At 40.9% G+C, this 20,762-nt stretch overlaps 2 protein-coding genes across 6 annotated transcripts; one reads left to right on the top strand and one right to left on the bottom strand.

Annotated features, from left to right (window-relative positions):
* The first annotated feature begins 80 nt into the window (after positions 1-80).
* On the top strand, positions 81-20,739 carry hpn (hepsin). Of its 4 annotated transcripts, XM_087848085.1 has the most exons (14): positions 81-275; positions 436-471; positions 2,365-2,507; positions 9,532-9,639; positions 9,825-9,866; positions 10,032-10,161; positions 10,248-10,367; positions 10,557-10,597; positions 10,884-11,049; positions 11,361-11,551; positions 12,334-12,429; positions 12,706-12,848; positions 13,032-13,196; positions 19,238-20,739. In XM_087848085.1, exons 3-14 carry the CDS (start codon positions 2,471-2,473, stop codon positions 19,280-19,282), a joined length of 1,284 nt encoding a protein of 427 aa, XP_087704211.1. In that variant the 5' UTR covers positions 81-275; positions 436-471; positions 2,365-2,470; the 3' UTR covers positions 19,283-20,739. The 4 variants fall into 4 exon arrangements, with proteins under 4 accessions (XP_087704211.1, XP_087704212.1, XP_087704210.1 ...); XM_087848086.1 differs by lacking the exon at positions 436-471; XM_087848084.1 differs by having other exon boundaries at positions 81-471.
* LOC118454500 (uncharacterized protein C14orf93-like) lies at positions 14,416-17,638 on the bottom strand. 2 transcript variants are annotated; one of them, XM_035909520.2, is made up of 7 exons: positions 17,293-17,638; positions 17,037-17,098; positions 16,837-16,934; positions 16,637-16,755; positions 16,189-16,506; positions 16,024-16,082; positions 14,416-15,929 (listed from the first exon to the last, which is right to left on the bottom strand). In XM_035909520.2, the coding sequence occupies exons 1-7, from the start codon at positions 17,566-17,568 to the stop codon at positions 15,821-15,823; spliced, it is 1,041 nt and encodes a 346-aa protein (XP_035765413.2). In that variant the 5' UTR covers positions 17,569-17,638; the 3' UTR covers positions 14,416-15,820. The 2 variants fall into 2 exon arrangements, with proteins under 2 accessions (XP_035765413.2, XP_035765414.1); XM_035909521.2 differs by having other exon boundaries at positions 15,843-15,929; positions 16,024-16,108.
* Positions 20,740-20,762: the final 23 nt, after the last annotated feature.

The raw sequence follows: 20,762 nt of genomic DNA, 5'->3' as shown, positions 1-20,762 counted from the left end.
GGTCTGTAGGGGTCCCGAGAGAGCCCTCGCGCGCGGTTTGTCCACTCAGAAACGTGTGCTGACGTCACTCGTGCCCCTCTCTTGTGCGCAGATGACCGCTCGCGGGACGACCACGGCACACGCTCACACAGAGCGACGAAACTAAAAGTTTGTTTTAATTCGTCCAAATGTTCCTCTCTCTCCAGTTAGAAGCGAGCTCTGGTGGTTTTGGTTGACAGGAAGAGCTGTCGTAGAAAACGGCTGTTTACTGTTTTTTCTTCGTCTTCTTTGTTGGGGTCAGTAACCTGTGGAGAGAGCAAAAAAGGGGGGAAGGATTTACTTGGCAAAAGCTCGGAAAGTTTGGGATTTATCCTTGTTGGCGTTTAAAATTGCTATCCAATTTCTTGCTATTAGAGGTTTTATGGGCCTTCTTTTGATTTGTACATCTTTTTAAAGCGAAAGGCTCCACCTGTAGCTGAGGAAAACAGACAGGTGAGTCATTGTCTGGAAGGCGATTTGAATGGTGTCTTTAAGCCTTGTTGGTTATTAGCAGTCACGCTCATTTCGTTTTCTCCTTAAGGAGTTAACCTTGCTAAGGTTATTTGAAATAGTCTAAACTAAAGTTGGCAGAGATATTTTAATTATTTAAAGTTTATATGGCGAGCTTTTTAAAATGCCCTTGGGTCTGTTTAACCTGTTTAATCAGTGACCCTCAGCGGTTTAAATTAGTCTCCAATACTCACTGCCAATATTAGCCTACAAACAAACACTTTTCAAACGTCACAGCACAGGTTTTACATTGTGATGTATAGAATGGCAATGTGACTTTTATACAGCCAGGATACATTGCTTTAAATGAGATCTTCGGATCTCAGTGATCTCATTTGTATGTTGTATGTATGTTGTGCTTTTTCAAAAGCAGCAAAAATTGTAACTAATTTTTAAATGATCATCATCCACTTATCTGTTATTACGCACATGTAATTACACTCACTAGCCACATTTTTAGGTCCTTGGCAGCAAACTGATGCATTTAGGCATGCAGATATGGTTAACACGACCTGCTCAAACCAAGCATCAGATTGGAGAAGAGGAAGGATTTAAGTGACTTTGGACATAGATTGTTGTTGATGCCAGATGGACTCATTTGAGTATTTCAGAAACTGCCGATCTGCTGGGATTTTTCCAACTCAACTATCTCCAGGGTTTGCTGGGAATTGTCAGAAAAGTAGAAAATGTCCAGTGAGTGACAGTTCTGTGAGAGAAAATACTGTGTTCATGTCAGAGGTCAGAGGAGAATGACCAGACTGCTTTGAACTGATAGGAAGGAAACAGCAGCTCAGATAACCACACATTACGAAGGTATGCAGAAGAGAATCTCCAAACTTGTCAAACCTCGAAGCAGATTGGTTAATAACAGGAAGTCGAGATTTCAATTCACACAGGCTTGTCCTGTGTATTGTAATCTAAAGCTGGATAATAGGAGACTGAAAAAACATTATCTGGATTGATGAGTCTTGATTTCTGCTGATAGGGTCAGAATTTGGTGTTGCGTGGATTCACGCTGCCTTGTTTTATATGTTCTGGTCGATGGTGGTGGTATAATGATGGGGATTATCTTTTTTGGCACATTTTGGGCACCTTAGTATGAACTGTGCATTGTTTAAACACCACTGTTGCTGACTGTGTCCATCGCTTTATGACCACAGTGTACTCATCTTCTAATGGCTGCTTCCAGGATAATAGTGAACCATGTTGCAAAGTTCAGATCATCTCAGCCTGGTTTCTTGAGCACTGCAATGAGTTCATGGTACTCAAATGGCCTCCACAGTCACCAGATCTCAATCCAACAGAGTGCCTTTTTGGGATGTGATGAAACAGGAGATTCCTAGCATGGATGTGCAGCCATCAAGTCTGCAGCAACTGTGTGATACTGTCGAGTGGATATGGACCAAATGTTTTCAACAAATTGTTAAATCTATGACATGAAAAATTAAGGGAGTAGTGAAGGCAAAAGTGGATTTAATCTGGTACTAGCAAGGTGTTCCTAATAAAGTGGCAAGTGAGGGTGTAATTCATAGTCGAGCACAATGTAACAGGAACTTGTTGGAAAGCCTGGAGGGGTGCAGGTCTTGGGTATAGAGGATAGACATAATCCTCTGAATTAAACAAAGTCAGTGACTAACAGCTGCTGTAACATCTCAGAGTTTCAGGAATTAATTGAAAATATAAAGATCAGATGTTTTAGAGATCATGAAATTTATCAAAGCAGGTTTTGAGTGAATTGTTTCTGCCCAAAGATAGACTATAGTACAATATTATACTACCTGCTGTATCGATTTTTTAAATCTTTTTTACACAATCCTATCAATGTCATGCTACCAGACAAAAGGGAGCACCAAGGACTTGGACCATCTGCCTCAAGGAGTCAAGGAGAGGAAGAGAAAGGAAGAAACTGCAGCTGTCGACTGTTGCTTCCTGTTGTGCACAAATGTATGCTGAAAAAGTTGTGACTGAAGGAAAGATGGGTGAGTGCGCATATGAAATATACAAGTCTTTGCTGTCTTACCTCCTGCCTTTCACACACACACACACACGCACACACGCATGCACACACACACACACACACACACTCACACACACGCATGCACGCACACACACACACACATGCATGCATGCACACATATCTGAAGATTGAAATGCTGCGCTGGTCATGCTGCAGCCCATGCTGCCTACTTTCTGTGTCTGGGAAGAGACATCAGTCCACATGACAGTTAACCATTAACTGCTTTTTGCAAAGCTGGCTGTCTCTATGATAGTCACTGGATTTATTTTTGAGGTTCTTTTAGGGTTAAAAACATATACTTGAACTGGCTGATGTTTTTCTCTTACAACAAGAATAAGCACCCAACCCAGGTAGAAATCTGATATGTCAAAGTCCTTTGCACACTAGCACGGTAAACTGTAACACAGTTACTAACTAACTGCAATAACAACATCATCCCTTGGCAATCGTAAACTAACTACTTACTGTAACCTTAGTTCTCCTGTTTTATTCCAACAGCATCAGGGAAAACCAACATTAAAAAGAAACCAGAGACTACACATGCCCTCCTGTCTTTTGGTATTAGCTAAAATGTGATGTGGCAAAGTTTTATACACAAGTTTTATGGCTGCAAATGACTTGACTGTAATTTATGGAAGGAAAGATAAGATTATTTGCCATATTATTGCTGAAAGGCACTTGTGTCAGTATGAACTGTGACATTCTGTTTGTGATGTCTACATAAATACATGACCTTTCAAGAGCTCTTATCATTTTAATCCTAAAACAGTTCTTTAACATTGTTTTTATCTCTTTTAAATGTGCTACTTATAAGTTGCTTACCTTACACGAGGGACAGCTTTCCAGCATTGAAGCCGATAGTCTCCCAGGAAATGAAGTTTTCCTTAAAATGATTTCCACATCTTCCTCTGTTCTTCTCCTTCGACAAGGCTTTACTTTCTGTGTTTCAGCATGGGTTTGCGAGCCACTAATGCCTCACAGAAAAGGCGTCCACCCAAACACAGGCTGCGTCTTTAATGTGTGTAATTATATGGAAAACACGCTTCATCTTAGGTGTGTCACATATGTTGTGGCTAATTTTGTTTTTGTCTGAGCTAAGATTAGGTGGTACGTCATCAGCTTCCAGAGGCAATCTGTGTTTGTCTTAACCGCTACATGATTATATACCACGTAAGTGTGAACAAGTAAAGAAAAGGAAATATGCACATGCGTGTATGCACACTCTTCTCATAGGTTAGTGTGTCTGTCTAATTAGATTAATATTTCCTGTGTTCGTGTTTATTTTTAGTCTTGTGTGATAATGACTGCTACATGTATGACTCATAGCTCGTGTTGTAACTTTAGCTGTGTGTGAGGTCTCTTTCTGCTCCTGTACTGTTATTATCCCACTCCTACTGTACCACACCTAGGCTTACTTGATGATGGACATTCCTCTGTTCATTTTGCAAACCCCTTGAACCTTTTTCCTATTTATATTGGAGGGGATGTGTTTGTTGAAGCAAGATCAGACCTGTTTTGATGAACCAGCTACATAAATATCTGATCTTCCTGGTTTCCCTATGTCCAGTTGTCGCTGCTTAGAGGATAAAGGATGATACATTAGATACTGACAATGCAGTAAGGAATGGAGAGGGTCAGCAAACCTAATAAACATTAGCATAGCACAGGGGTGTGAAACATAAGGCAGGGGGGCTGAAATTGGCCAGACTGCGATCCGGCCCACTGGACAGCTTTTAAAAATGTGACGGAGGGCAGATATTTTTACTTTAACTGTAGTTTAAATAGGTTTTATAGTTTTTCCTACTGATAAAAGTCCCACCCCCATTTTTTATTTTTTTTTTACAATAGGTTCACAGCAAAATAAAGAAATTAATTATCAGAATTTTTTCTGTAAGCAAGGTCCATAAAGACATGGATGAGCGAGTTTAGCGTGGAAGAACTTGACTGGCCTGCACAGAGTCCTGACCTCAACCCGACAGAACACCTTTGGGATGAATTAGAGCAGAGACTGTGAGCCAGACCGTCTCGTCCAACATCAGTGTCTCACCTCACAGAATGGTCCCATAAATACACTTATAAATCTTGTGGAAAGCCTTCTGAGACAAGCTGAAGCTGTTATAGCTGCAAAGGGTGGGCTGACATATTCAATTAAATTCTTCATTATTGATTAAGAATGGGATGTCTCTTAAATTCATGTGCATGTGAAGGCAGATGAGTGAATACTTTTGGCAGTATAGCGTATCATAAAATGCACTGTGGTAACATGACAGTAGTCATGTGGTGTGGTGTTTTTGTGTTTTTTAACTTGGTTTAGGGAGGCTTAACCTGTCATCTGGTGCACAGCTGTTGCTTTTTAACCAGCAGTCAGATGCTACATGCAATGTTAAAAGTATAACATCCAACATCCCACAGAATGACTAACATGTGACTCATGATTGAGAACAGACATTGGAAACTATAAAAGAGTTTGTGGATGATCTGCACGTCTCTGTGGATTGGTCACGTACTATATTATGATTCATTCTTACCCTTATTTACCATAAAGACAACAAACCATGGCAACAATCTATCCAGACACACTTTGTAGCAGCTCTAAATTTGGACTTCATGGTAAAATTACACCAAAACAGTGATGTTGCTAATACGCACTAACTAAAATGTTTTTGTTGACTAAGCTTGTTGTTAGCAAGAGCTCAGGGCTCAGACCTTGTATCTTGTAAAAACTTTTGTTAGTAGCTTTTATGTTTTGGTTAGCTGTCAAGTTAGATGAACAGGATTTGCTAGTGCGTTCTTTCAGGGTAGCGTATATTCCTAATATCATTCATATGGACTACACTCAGTGCTTTATAGGAACATTAACTATTTTAATCCAATCATCGACATTAAGACCACAGAGATTTCAGAAAGCCCTGCCTCATAATACACACATTGACATGTATACCCACACACACAAGAGAAAAGTGGGTCTCAGGTAGCGGTAGATACAATAGAGAGCTTGTTCTTGCCTGCTTTGTGATTAGGAAAATGGCATGTGGGGGAGTATAGCTGGAAAAAAGAAGGAACGGCCAATATGAGGAACAAGAAGGGTGAGTGGCACCAGTCTAGAGATGTTTCACATGTACACTGGGTATACTGGAGAGAGAAACAGTTAGAAAGGGACCTTTATTCACATGTAGAATATGATCATATGTAGCTACACTACAAGTCTATATGATGCTTTGTCATTTCTTCAAACACATTAGATTTTTGTGTGGGTGTTGATGGCTGGAGTGTGCAGGTGGCAGGAAACACTATGCCCACTTGTTCGCTGTGAATTCTCTAGACAGTTACTCTTGTTTCTTGAGTGGGCTCAGCTGGCCATCACATGGAGTTTGTAATAGGAAGATGGAGGGGTATACCTCCTTTAATGTCTGACCTGACTGAGTTAGACATTTTTTGGTCTCACGTCTCCGTTGGATGTCTATCAATGTTTAGGGCTGCAGTGTATTAAAGCAGCAGTAGTGTAGTGGCTCTATCCAGAAATCCCTGTGGGGTTGTGCCAAGAAGGACATCAAATGTAAAAACCAACAACATTTCTTTGTGAAAAGAGAACAGCCAAAAATAGCTTTTTGGCATATTTTTGTTAGAGCTAAGGTATGGTGGAAAGAAAATGTGAAAGAGCAAACATGAGTCGTTAAGCTTAATCATACATCTCTATACCTCTGTTTGTATCTTCACCATCTCCTTCTGACCTTTGGGTCACAGCTGTTACTCACAGTTTCAAAGAACAATAACACCATTATTTAGCTGGATGGGAAGCCTGAGGACAGGAGAGGTGGAGGAGAGGACAGGTATGGAATGGGAGGAGGAGAAGAAAAAGGTACAAAGAGAAGAGAGGGAGGAGGCAAGAAAGACGTAGGGAGTTTTCAGGGATCTGTGTACAGGTAGAGTTAGTCAGGGAGCAGTAGTGGTTTTTGGTACGGGCGACACGGGTGGTTGCCCGGGGCGACATCACGGGCATCGGCCAAAAAATAATAAAATTGCTCGTACTCATGCTGCCCCGACGTCATGCCAGTGCATATTGGGAATGGCATAGGCACCGATCGGTTTTCTATCGCCCATTTGCTGGGAGTAAGGGAGCCCTCCGTTTGCGAGGTGCGCCTGCTGCTTGCAACACAGGGAGGAGAGGTTCACTGGCTGGTTGGAGCAGCATCTAATAACCATCTCGCAAAATAAAACAAAATAAAAACAAAACAACAAACACGAAAACACCAGACATTATGATACAGACTTATAATTTGCACCGACGAAATTCTATATGCGAAAAGTGAGTGCGAGAGCCCTCGGTGTGCCTGCTCGCTGCTGAAGTGTGAAGGGTTGGGGGATGGGTGTTCATACTGGAGTGCAAAATTAAAACCAATGGAAGATGGACAAGGGAGTGTTCGCCCAGGGCGCCAAACAGGCTAGGACCGCCACTGTCAGGGAGATGTTATGTTGTGCAGTGTGAGGAGTTAGCAGAGTAGAAGGTTAAGGTCCCTGGATCAGCAAGTCTACACAACTATCACGTTTCTTGATAACAACATAAAAATTCAGCAACTGTGGAATCGAAGAGTCTCACTATATTTTCTTTTTAATGCAATTGCAAAAGATTTTTTTTTTTAATTTTGCTGTTACACTTCTGCTGATCACATACTGGACAGAAAATCCACATAAAGTCAGTACCTGTGGTGCAGGAGGGCTGATGGGGAGGAGATCTAATACGAAAACCATTTAAGAACCCTTTAAAATGACCTGATCATGTTTGTTTCAGTTACATGTCTAGGCCAACTCAATGTGTCTGAGCCACAGATGTCAGGCATGAACTCTGGAGGTCAGAACCGCCCACCAAAGGGTCCTTTGATGGATTTGCAGTTTGAAAATTGCAGAGGACACAGGCATAATTTTCATACTGTTCACTGTTATTAAGAATGAGTCACATCATAAGACAGATTGTCTAAACTGTTAATTTATCCAAACTAGTGTTCTGAAGTATCATTAGGTTTATCCATCATCTGCCATACTACATCAAAGTAAGGTAGTCAAGCAAAGGAGCCAGGGTGATGTGTAAAGACATGTAAAGACTAAAAATATGCAGAAAAATGAGACATATTGTTGAAAGTGCACTCATTACTCAGACATCTTGAAATGGTTATCATGTTTAGGGAATGTCATGGTAATTTCTGGGCTTTGTTATGAACTGTTCTCTTTTAAAAGTGGAACGATTGTACAGCATGCATCTTTAATGACTTAAAAAACAATAATTGAGTGCACAAGTTTGAATTTATTTGGAGTTACACAGACTCCCACTAATATTGATTAAATGTCTATTAGCAGCGTTCACCTTGACCAGATGTTTTTTACAATCATAAACAAGCTTTGGCATAATTCTGGCTGGATATGTGACCACTCTTCACAGCAGAAGAGTTGGTTGGTTTCCTGGCATTGACCTGGCTTTTAAACACAGAACACAGATTTTCAATAGGACTAAAATCTGGAAGTTCATTCCAGACACTTAATGGGCCATTTCTACAGGATCAAGAGTACAGGATCTTCAGTTTAAGCAATTGCATGTAAGTACAAGTTATTCTGATATGTCATCACTTTGTCAGTCGGAGCTGAGCAAGAAGGAAGTCCCTTTTCTAAAATTGACATCTTCAAGCTCGAAATTTGTAGCCAAATGCTTTCTGGACAAACATGTTATGATCAGACGAGACAAAGATTGAACTATTTGGCTAAAATGGCAATAAATATGTTTGAGTTGTTGTTGCTGTTCTTTACACTATAAGGTAAAGATGCTACAGTACAGTAAATGACTTGTCAAATTGTGAAGCACTTGTGTACACAAGTAGCCGCTTGACATATTACAGTTTAGTATTTCCATAAGTTTCATCATGGCCAATCAGTTAATAACTATACTAATGCTGGTGTGCTTAAGTATATCAGTGAAATAGAAGTTGATATAGTCAGTGTGGTTGGGTATTTTATTTATACTTGTATCACTGTGGATGCCAAGGACATGAAGGAGGAGGAGAAGTGGAAGTACAGTAGTAAAGATTTGAAGCTGCAAGTCATCTGATTTTAGATGTGCTGTAGTTATAACCTTGATGAAGATTGTGTAAATGGTTGGTAGTGGGAAGAGACAGGGGGAGACATATAATTCACTATAAGGGATTGCACGGCAGACTGACAGTTATCGTAACGAGTTTCTTTATTATTATTTGAGTGAAGTTTAACAAAGTTGTCAAAGCAAGAACAGGACTTATGAAACTGTTACAACAAACTGCAGACCAAATGGTTGTAGATCATGACAGTGAGCAACCCGACACAATACCAGGAACTTGAGACTGGCATACTAAAATGCTGTAATACTGTTAGGTTTTCAGTCCATCACATGTGTGCAATGAAAAATGAGTAATTACTCAAGGTCAAGTTGACAAGCTGTTCTCACAGCAGAGAAAAGCAGACAGGAGGGGAAACACTGAGAGCGACACCCCAGTGCAGGTGCAACACAAACAGACAGTACGTGCACTCAGGACAGCTTTGGCACTATATCATAGTTGAAGAGTTTGTTCTTGCTTGGTGGAGAAATGCTAGACTTTAGACTATTGATCAATCAGTGTCACTTGTACTTTTCAGTTTGTGCCAGGGAATGTGCTGTATGTCTGCTCTCACTGGGGCTTGAGCCATCTCTGTGAGGGTTTGAAGGGCAGCTGGAAAGTAAAAACATGAACTACACAGCAGCTACGCAGCTAGTTGAGCTCACTATTTACTCTTTTAGATTTCATCACCTTTTCAACAAAGTGTATTTGTTGGTGTGTTATGTAAAGTTAAAAGCTGGAGTGCTGCACAAGCATGTTAGCATGCGAGCTTTTGTGCTTGTCAGTGTGTTGCTGTGCAAAGATGCTTTTATATTATCCTCTGCTATCTTATGTATGCTTGTTTGTGTGTCCTCAAATGTGTGTGTGCAGGGAGCAGGGGCATTTCTCTGACCTGTGTACTGACCCCCTGTCGGGTAATTGGAGTGTGTGTAACGCTGATGACCTTGGGAGCCATTGGAGCAGCCGTTTGGGCCGTAGGTCAGACTGCAGTTCTCGCACACCTACACACATTTGGTTCAAAAGTGTTGACGAACATAATCTGTTATTGTTGATATTTCTAGCAGTTGATATTCTGTGTTCTGTGCTCTGTCTGATGATGCAAATGCTTTCATTGTTTGCTGTAACAGATTAAACTGATGTGCTGTTTTTATTAAACTTTGTAGTTACATATTGCACAATGGAGGAAGACATAGAACAGTATGATGGTGAGTCTACTGATAGCTTTGAATGTATGTCTTTCTTTCTTTTTTCTTCATTCTTTAATTATTGATACCGTCAGAAAAAAAAAAATCTATATCTATATACTACATTACAGGAGTATGTGCTATTGGACCAGTAATTTTAAAAGTTGCTCTTATAACTCCCCACAGTTCAGGTAAATTCACCTGACCAGCATCTCAGAGTCTTCGACTCCACTCACAGGAGGTGGCGTCAGGTGTGTTCCTCCCCAGTTGATGAACTGCTAGCTAGCATCAGCTGTGAAGAAGTGGGATTTGTCAGGTGCGGTAATTTCACAGTTGTATCTCGGTGTTTCAGTGTGACACACTGTCATCCTCGGGACTAATGTGTGTGCGTGCTTGTTTCAGCGTGGTGAATTACTCAGTCACAGCTGTGTCAGAGGCCAGCGGCGATGCTGGAGACTTCTTCTGCGTCAGACAGGAAGAGCTCAGCTATGGCAAGAAAATCAAAGACTCATTGTATCCATGGTAACGCATACACCTGAGTGGCTGTCTCTCAGCGGTCTGCCCTTCTACTACACTGTCCTCTCTGTTGCTCTTCCTGTCTCTTCTTTCACTCGTCTTCTCTGTTAACATAGAGGACAGCCGAACACTGGCTTCAGTTTTTGGATGTTTTCTGTGTCAGGCTGTTACTAACTTTGTCCGTCTTTGTTTCAGTGACTGTGAAAGCCGGGAAGTTCTCACACTGTTGTGCCAAGGTAAGATCGCAGATCTCCACTCATTCTGTCTGACACACTGGCCCACTTTATACACCGACACCCAACACCAACACTGTTTTCACCCCGGTGTGTAGAGCTCCCAGACACGGTCTGTTCTTGTCTTCTTTCTACTAATCTCACATGTATTTATTAAGCTATTGTCTGCTTTGTTTACTTTTTTAAATGTTGCTATTCTCATTGATTTCTTGTCCATAATATATCAGTCTTTCAACTAGAGTTTAAAAAGTAACTGGTCTTTTTCCTCACTGTTACTATCTTAAACCAGACTGCGGCAGACGTAGTTTTGCGGCAGACCGTATAGTGGGTGGTGTGGACGCCAGGCACGGCAGCTGGCCTTGGCAAGTCAGTTTGCAGTACGATGGTGTTCATCAGTGTGGAGGATCCATTATCTCAGACCGCTGGATTGTTTCTGCAGCTCATTGCTTCCCAGAGTAAGTGAAACAGATAGATTTAACACAGAAACAACAGCTTGATGGATTATTGTAGCTTTTTGGAAAATCCAAGGCATACATGAAAGTTTAATAAATTTGTACAGACAGTTTGAATGAAACTGTAATTTTACTTCTATGAAAAGTTCATTTTCAACATAGCTGTGTGTGTATTTTGCCCTCGCCACATAGGGACAATCATCAGACTGCTCTGCCTGCTGTTTTGTTTAACGTAGTGTTTGCATGGAAATTTAGATGTTTGTGTGCATAAAAAACACATCACAGCTCTCCTATTTTTGCTCTTCTAATGCTAGGCGATATCGCTTTGTTAATCGCTGGCGTGTGCTGTTGGGCTCCATCTACAATAAACCTGTCAATGCCAACGTAGCGGAGGTTAAGACCATTGTTTACCACAGCAGCTACCTGCCCTTTGTAGATGCTAACATTGACGACAACAGCAGAGACATCGCTGTCCTGGCCCTCACTCAGCCTCTCACTTTCAATGGTAGGACGCATTTGCACATCATCAAAATCTGCCTGGTTTCAGTAACTTACCTCCTAAATTTGATCCAACATAATTATTTCAGGATAAAAAAAATTGCAACTGTTGGTTGTTTCTGATGCTTTAGGGTGACACTAAAACTTAAACAAGCACTGTGTGCAGAATATTTGACATATTTTAAAAACATATATATATATATATATATATATATATATGTATATATGTATGTGTGTGTGTGTGTGTGTGTATATATAAATAAAAATATCAGAGCATAAACAGTATTTATACTGAATAAAATACTGGAAAAAGTATCAAACAACTCACTGAAAATTCTGAAGTATGAAATAATTAATCACAGGTTTTTAAAAAAATCTAATGTGACGATACCTTATAGGCACTGAACTGATTACTTTAATTACTCTAATTGAGAAAGACTGCAGATAGGAGATGAAGTGCGTCAGATACTGTTGTGATACTGTCATTTACTAGAAGTGTTATTCCAGTACATCATGTCTGACATCTAGTGTTCAACATTTAGAACTGCAAAAAAAGAAAAGATGGAAACACTTTGGGTGATGTCAACAAGCAAGCATGAATGAAAGGGGAACAGCTGAGGGGTTTGGGGGAATCAAGTAAGAGGGAAGGTAGGAATGGCTGGCTTTCTTCAGGGGGTGACACGAGTTAATGAAATGTGACAAAATCAACTGCCTGCTATTTTCATTAAATGTATGCATTTATTTTTTAATAAATATTTGTTTGTGTTTCATGTTTGTCTCTGTGTGTAGAATACATCCAGCCTGTTTGCCTACCTGCATATGGCCAAAGGCTGATAGATGGACAGATGGGAACAGTGACAGGCTGGGGAAATGTAGGGTACTATGGTGAGTATACGTTACATTAGTTATTGATAAATTTGGTAATATTTCTATAGAACGTCGTCTTCTTGCATTCAGTCGTTGTTTTTGTATTTAAACTTATCATATTTTGCATGAATACTGCGGTGCACTAAATAACAATAACATAAATTTAATGGGAAAGGTTTCAGTAGCATGACTAAGTTGTGACAACTGCAGATAACAACTATTCATACGTGACTGTTTATATTCAGGTAAAAACACAGTTGCTCATATTTAAATTTTGCTCATTCTAAACTATAGGCCATCTAGCAGATGTTCTACAGGAAGCCAATGTCCCCATCATCAGTGACGCCGTCTGCAATGCTCCTGACTACTACGACAACCAGATCACTACTAGTATGTTCTGTGCTGGCTATGAGAAAGGAGGCACTGATGCCTGTCAGGTAAGATTGTGCTCATGCAGCATTTCTGTCTACTTTTGTTTAGTCTGATAAATCCTTCTTTTACTGGCATGAATATAAATTGGCATACTTACTGGTTTGATGTTATATCAGTGTCATGCATGTGATTTTCTCTTATATTTTCCCATGGGTAGTTAAAATGTGAGTGTGTGTCTGTTGTTTTAGGGAGATAGTGGTGGACCCTTTGTGGCTGAAGACTGCTTGTCTAAGACCACTCGATATCGTCTGCTAGGAGTAGTGAGCTGGGGAACTGGCTGTGCCATGTCCAAGAAACCTGGTGTCTACACAAGAGTGTCCCGATTTCTGCCCTGGATATCCTCAGCCATGAGGGTAAGAGTCCTGCTGTTTTTCATTTCATCGGACACTGCATAAAAACTGTCTGTGCAGCCCCATCCACTCAGCCAAATCTCCTTCAGTCCCGGCACTTTCGATCTTAATTGTTTGCAACATGTGATGTTCACTTGTGCAAGAATGAATCACTTGCAGGGGATGGGGTTGGAAGTGTGAACACATCTAATTAGCATCTGAAAAGGAGTGACTCACATTCTGTCACTGTAAGAAGCCACCAAGAAAAATCACTTGTGATTTGTCATAAATACTGATCCACTGTTACACAGGCTTAGGTAAACACCTTCATAATCATCGAGTCTGTGTCAAAAGAGACTTGTCAGAAGCCTCTGGACTACACATTCCTGATTTACATTTGTATTGCAGTTGCACTATATTGCTGATAGAAATCATTGACTTCAGGTGTCAATGATTCTACTTTTATGGCCACAGGTGTGTAAACCAAGCCCCGAGGCATGCAGACTTCTACAAACATTTGTGAAAGAATGAGTCGCTCTCAGGAGCTCAGTGAATTCCAATGTTTTATTGTGATAGGGTTCCACCTGTGCGGCAAGTCCAGTTGTGAAATTTCCTCTCTGTTAAATATTCCACAGTCAGCTGTTAGTGATATTGTAACAATATGGAAGTGATTGGGAAACAACAGCAACTCTCTTTGGGGGAAAGAAGATTATGGCATTGGGTTGTTTTTCAGGAATTGGGCTCAATTTCTTAGTTCCAGTGAAAGGAAACCTTAATGCTTCAGCATACCGAGACATTTTGGACAATTTCATGCTCCCAGCTTTCTGGGAACAGTTGGGGATGGCCCCTTCCCGTTCCAATATGAATCTGCACCAGTGCACAAAGTGAGGTCCATAAAGACATGGATGAGCGAGTTTAGTGTGGAAGAACTTGAGTCCTGACCTCAACCCGACAGAACACCTCTGGGATGAATTAGAGCGGAGACTGTGAGCCAGGCCTTCTCGTCCAACATCAGTGTCTGACCTCACAAATGTGTTTCTGGAAGAATAGCCAAAAATTCCCATAAACACGCTCCTAGACCTTGTGGAAAGCTTTCCCAGAAGAGTTGCAAAGGGTGGGCCAACATCATATTAAACCCTATGGCTTAAGAATGGGATGTCCCTCAAGCTATTGTGCATATGAAGGCAGACAAGCAAGTGCTTTTGGCAATAATGTTCCCAGACCTACGGACTGGTGGGTTTACTTCTGACATCCTCAGGCCTGTAAATCTGTAGTTACACCCAAGACAATATATTTATGTTTCCTGTGAGCAGAAAGTGCAAATATGCAAATACAGCTGAAACTACTGGATCAGTTAGTAATAATAAAGTATATTTTTATAGCACCATCAACATGATCTCATACACACACAAACACACATGCACAAAACACAATAAAGAGCAAAGTCAGCTTGAATAAATAGGCAAGCATAAAACTTAAAACAACAGGCAATTAAAACCATGATGCAGGTGCTGTCACTCACTTTATCTCACAAAGTGTTTCATGGAGTGGCACAATGGTGCAGCAGTTAAAAACCTGTTTTATGGTATTGCTTTTAGGTATTTGACTAGTGAAAGGGGTATGCAACTATTGCAAACATGAATATGTGCCGTCCTCCATGGACCCTCGATGTGGTTGAACGTTCACTGGTTGAAAAGTGGGCTGGAACAGTGGTGTTCACCACAAACGAGAGAAGCGTGAGAGACATCATATCAAAAACATAAAGCATGAAAAGAACAGACACAATGGACACTATTTCACTTCCACTCTTTCTGTGTTTTAACTTTGCTCTTCTCTGCTGCTGGCAACGACCAATAACAGCACTAACAAGAGTAGTCCACAGGCCAGTCATGTATGACCATAATCAGCTACAACATGTAGACAGCAGTCCTCACAGCGGTCTCTAGGATGTGACCACCATTGAACCATGTTGATGCCTGAACATTGCCACAGAGTTCTTGGTTAAATCCTTCTTCTTCACGACTTTCCAGAACCCAACAATATATTTGTCGGGTTAATTTCAAACTGGCAGCAGGTTTGGATAAGAGAGTGATTTCCTGCAGCTTTGTAATGTATTGGCTTGTCATCCTATGTCAACTGTGACAATGATTAAGAAAATGGATGGATAATTGTGTGATAATAAAAGAAAACTACTGCTGTATCTCAGAGGCTTGATGATCTCCTGAGAGGAAAAATTGACACACTAAAAGGAAAGAATGGACTGTTGTACATCAGCTTCATGTCATACTGTGATAGAGAGGCTCAGGAGCATTTCCTTTTAATTTCAGCTCTGCTGTTCTAGTCAGCAACATATCCTTGATGGCCCAAAATCATTAAGGTTAAGTCACTGACTAGAACTCTAAACTGGCAACCACTGATCAAAACTCTTGACTGGAAAAGCCAAGATTGTATGATTTTATAACAGCCTAATCTCACCAGTCAGTAACTTTATGTAGTCTGAGACAGTTATAAGAGACCAAGGATAAAGTGTACAACATAAAATATAATGTTTGGTATAAATACATTTAGAACCCCCCCGTGTATACAGGTCAGTGGTAGTGTGGAGATTGACTTGAGGTGACATTCAGTCAGAGATTTAATTCATTTCATTAGGCCACAGTCACACGGAGGATCTCATTATCCACGCGGTGATGTTCTGGACTTTCAGCTAGAGCGTCGTCCAAAGGAGACATGTCTGTGTCATCGGGCGAGCTCAGTCTGTCAAAACACAAAGCAAATACATCATTAAACATACAGCAGGTATTCAATTTAAACAGAAGAATGCGTCTCATGCTTTTGTTTTTAAACTTACAGTTCTTCAGTTTTGTAACTAGTGCAGTCGTTCTCAAAGTTGTGATGATTCATAGCTCTCTATAAAAAACACACCAAGACACAAACTGGATTATAATCTTTTTCATCTATATTCTTATAAGGAAGCTTGAGTGCTACTCAGTAGTTAATAAAACCATCACCCAACCTGGGGGATAAGATGCTCTTTGAAATGTTTCTTTGCTGCATCTGGATTGTATGCGTTTGGAGGATTTCTGTCTGAATCCGGTCCAATATGCAGACGTCTGTGATGTGTAGATGTGTATTTTGGATTAGCTTCCAATCTAGCCTGAAGAGTCGCACACAGATCAGTGAGTTCTTTGCTTCGAAAGGAAGGAGGCCTAACAATCCACCCAGCCACCCCTTCAACAGCCCCATCCTCCTCATCGGACATCATATCAATTGTTACACCCCTCCAGAAGTCCAGTTCATCTGCACTGAGGACTCCCTGCCTGGCTTCCAGTAGCTGTAAGCAGAGGAAGTACATACAGTTGTGGATGTGCAACCTCTGTGTGGTGACAGTTTGTGCACTAATGTGACTGAAAAACAGTGCAGCAGTACTGTCAGTGAGTTTAAATCACATCAGATAACTTTACCCTTTTCCTTCTCTGACGGCTGCGGGCTGCAGTCTTCATCGCTTCAGCCTGGGCTGCAAGGTCCGGCTGGCTGTAGCGGAAATTCCTGCGTATGGTCTCATAATATGTTTTACAGGCAGCTGGAACCATTAAAGGAGCATGTTACAAACCTGGAAACAGACAAAGCTACAGTAAAAGAGTAAAGCACAAACAGTGCTTACATAGAATGGCATCTCTAGCCACGTTGTGCAAATCCGGACTTTCAGCCAGAGCTTGGACCAAATGAGACGTGACTGCCTCATTGTGAGGCGAGCTCAGTCTGCGAAATCCAGATGTTTACACGTCAGCGATCACATTGAGAGATATATATATATGTATATATGTATTACACAGCCTGTACAAATTACACGACATATCTCACCCTTCTTCGGGATTGTAGCGCTTGCGATTTCCCTTGGCGTTATGAAAACGACGCACCGCTTCCTACAAAATAAAACACCATAACTGACTTTATGAACAAACTCTCTCATCCAGCTGTTCACAGCTCGTCAGATGTGCTAGTCGTTTAGAGCTTAGCAGTTAGCAGTGGCTTCTCTCTGCCACTCCTGCTCGGGGTGTTTGTACGGCTCTCCTCTGCCTCCTTAACGCACACGCCGCGTACATGCACACATACATACCGCAATCTTGGGATTGTGCGCCCGTCTTTTCCTCTTCTCCTCCACACAAGCGCGGGAGTTCACTATTTCTTCTAAAGCGGTCATCCTCTCGTCTATGGAGTGCAGTTTTGCGTTTACCGCTGTTAGTTGCTCATTCACATCAGCAGCAAACCGAGCCAGCTGACGAGACAGCCCTCTCACAGCAGTGAGCAGTTTGTGGTCTCTGCTGTCCGGAGTCAGCCCCGGTCTGTGCGGAGGAGTTCCCGGAGCGATGGAAGAGAAACGACGTCCCGGCATTGCACGGAAAATCCAAGCCGCCAACACACGGTGTCCTAAATCTACCCAGCCTGACAACTTCTCACCAGGCGGAGAATAACATGCTCATATGGTAATAAGAGACGCTCTTCGCGAGGTTCCTCCAATCACCTGCAAGATCCTGGTCACATGGAAACCTCATCCAATTATATGCGAGGCTAAGGTCACAGGTACTCCCGGCCGGTGTGGCGCCCCCCCGCCCCCCAACCTCATTTGCATTTTTATAACTTACAGTATTTTCATTTGCGTTTGAAAGCCTCCACCTTACCTGGGTGGTGCCAGGCATGCAAAACTAACTGAAATTAAAGCTCAACATAGATTCCCAGTAGTTCCTGATTGTATATGCTGCGTACGAATTCCTGATCTCTACCTGCACCTCTGCTGCAATTCACTGCTTACTTCAAAACCCCCACTTTCACGTGGCGATGTTCTTATTAGCGTTTTACTGTATTACTTGAATTTTATTATCTTCTAATAATAACAGAAACACAATGGTGGTGTTTACATATGTTGGGCAACATAACCTGCTGAAGTTCAAGAAAACATCAGAATGGAGAAACTGATAGGAAGGCAACGGCCTGTTACAACAGAGGTATGCAGATCTCTGAATGCACACCAGCCACAGGAGTGATGGTGTCACTCCTGCCAGCAAAGAATGGAAAAATTAGACTACACAGGCTCATCAAAACTGGACATCAGAAGACTGGAAAAACACTGCCTGGCCTGATGAGCCTGCACAATTTGTGAGGTCAGACACTGATGTTGGATGAGAAAGCCTGGCTCGCAGTCTCTGCAGCAATTCATCCCAGAGGTGTTTTGTAAGATTGAGGTCAGGACTCTGTGCAGGTCAGCCTTCCACATTAAACTTGTTCATCCATGTCTTTATGGACCTTGCTTTGTGTATAGTCATGTTGAAACAGCAAGGGGTCATCCTCAAATTGTTTCCACAATGTTGGGAGCATGAAATTGTCTAAAATGCCACGGGGTGACCGTGGTTCAGGGGGTTGGGAAGCTCATCTGTAACTGGAAGGTTGCTGGAAGGTTGCCGGTTCAATTCCCCAGCTCTCTCTGTCTTTGGGCAAGACACTTTACTGTACTGTACATAATATGCTTCTGTCAGTCTGTCCCAGGGCAGCTGTGGCTACAACTGTAGTTTGCCTGCACCAGTGTGTGAATGAATAGTGGAATGTAAAGCGCTTTGGGTGCCTAGAAAAGCGCTATATAAATGCAGTCCATTATAAAATGTCTGTTTATGTTGAAGCTTTAAGGTTTCCTTTCACTGGAACTAAGGGGCTGAGCCCAATTCCTGAAAAACAACCCAACACCATAATCCCCCCCCTTCACCGAACCGAGTTGCACTTGTTTCCCAATCACTTCCACTTTGTTATAATACCACTAACAGTTAACTGTGGAATATTTAGTGTTACATTGAGCACCTGAGAGCGACTCATTTTTTCACAAATGTTTGTCGAAGCAGTCTGCATGTCTTAGTGCTTGGTTATATACCTGCGCCCATGAAATTGATGAGAAGACCTGAAGTTAATGTTTTTGATGGGTTGCTGAATATTGATGTTTTAAGATGAATAGAATGATACAATTAAGAATTTCATCCTGTTATAACATGTTCAATTCTGCTTTTGTTTTTCCTCAGAACTATCAAAACTCACCCGGTGTTCATAAAATGGCACGGACATGAGATTCCTGCTTTCATGTTTCTGCTTTTTCCACTCTTGGATGACAAAATGGACAGTCCCCATAAGTGATACTGTGACTACATAGGTGCTACGACAGGGGGAAACAAGGCTGTGATGTTCCCCTCTTGTCAAGCCTTCCATTCTCACTGAAACATTTTTCTGAGGATTTTAACAACTCTCTGAGCCTTTACTGTAGAGTGAAAAGTCTGGACACAGTCACACCTTCATATTCATACCGTACATATTATCAAATGTTAATAGAGGCTTATGTCTTTGCAGGGATACACAGACAGAGCCCAGACATGAGGATTTCAAGTGATGAGCTTACTGATTCACTGCAGTAATCAGAACCACTACAGATTGTAAACTACATTATTTTTCCGACACCATTTTCTTTGTATTTCTGTGGGAAAAAGTTACCAGAAGTAAATCTATAAATACAACATCAGTTAATTGTGTACTTATAAGGTCTGTTTGAAGAATTCATGATGTAATTTCAAGCCTGATTTTATGAAATTCTTCTTTATGTGGAGATTTTATTTGTTTGCCCCACACAAGTCACTTTCTTCAGTGTTGGTCTTCCTGCGGCCTTCTACTCAGCAAGCCACAATTAGTACTAAATACTTAAAGTACTTTGGTCTTAACAGATAAATAGAGATTAGTGCTAATTAACATGTAGAGAAATCCTGGAGTTTCTGTTTTTTAAACTTAAAACTCATAACAGTCATTTACAGTTCAACCTGTATGTGTGTGATACACGCCATATCTTTTTATATGCAGTAGCTTTACTTTTTTATAATAAAAATAAAATAATAAATCATACAGATTACAGTTGAAATCAATCTGTTTTTTGTTGTTGCCTTGTAAATATTAGTCAGTGTCTTGTTTATGTAGATGTTTATTTGTGACATTTTACACATGTCTAAAAGACTTGCTGATCTGAAGAGCCAACAGTGCAATACCCACTATAATCATGTTCTTATTAAATATGTACTTTGCAGACTTTTATACTTCTACTTGTGACTTTCAACTTTCAAATGCTAAAGGTGTCCCATCACATTAACTGGTTTTATTCCTCCTACACATATACGCACACACATTACTGTATATCTTGGTTTTGTTCTTACTTATTTAGAGTGGCTGCTGAAAATTGAATTTATACATGATCCAAATAAATGATTCGATATTCTACATCAAGAACATCAAAATTTTTTATGATGTAGGCGTCAGTGGTAAGATTGACTTGTAAACAGATTTTACCAAGCAGGAAGTACTGATGTTCAATCAAGTCTGTTCAGTCTAATAGTTACTATTTAGGACCACCATGTGGAATAAAATTGTTTTACACTTACAGGATTTATGATGTGCATACTATAAATATTGTAAAATGTAATTGTTGCATTGAGTGTTGTGTTGAAATAAAGCTTTAATTGGCCGCAGGCATCTTGTAACAATATTCATTGTTCATTCATTCGAGCTAAA

Source organism: Neolamprologus brichardi, chromosome 11 (genome assembly GCF_056152115.1).
Source record: "Neolamprologus brichardi isolate AB-2024 chromosome 11, ASM5615211v1, whole genome shotgun sequence".
NCBI lineage: Eukaryota > Metazoa > Chordata > Actinopteri > Cichliformes > Cichlidae > Neolamprologus > Neolamprologus brichardi.
This window is presented reverse-complemented; position numbering and strand designations above follow the sequence as displayed.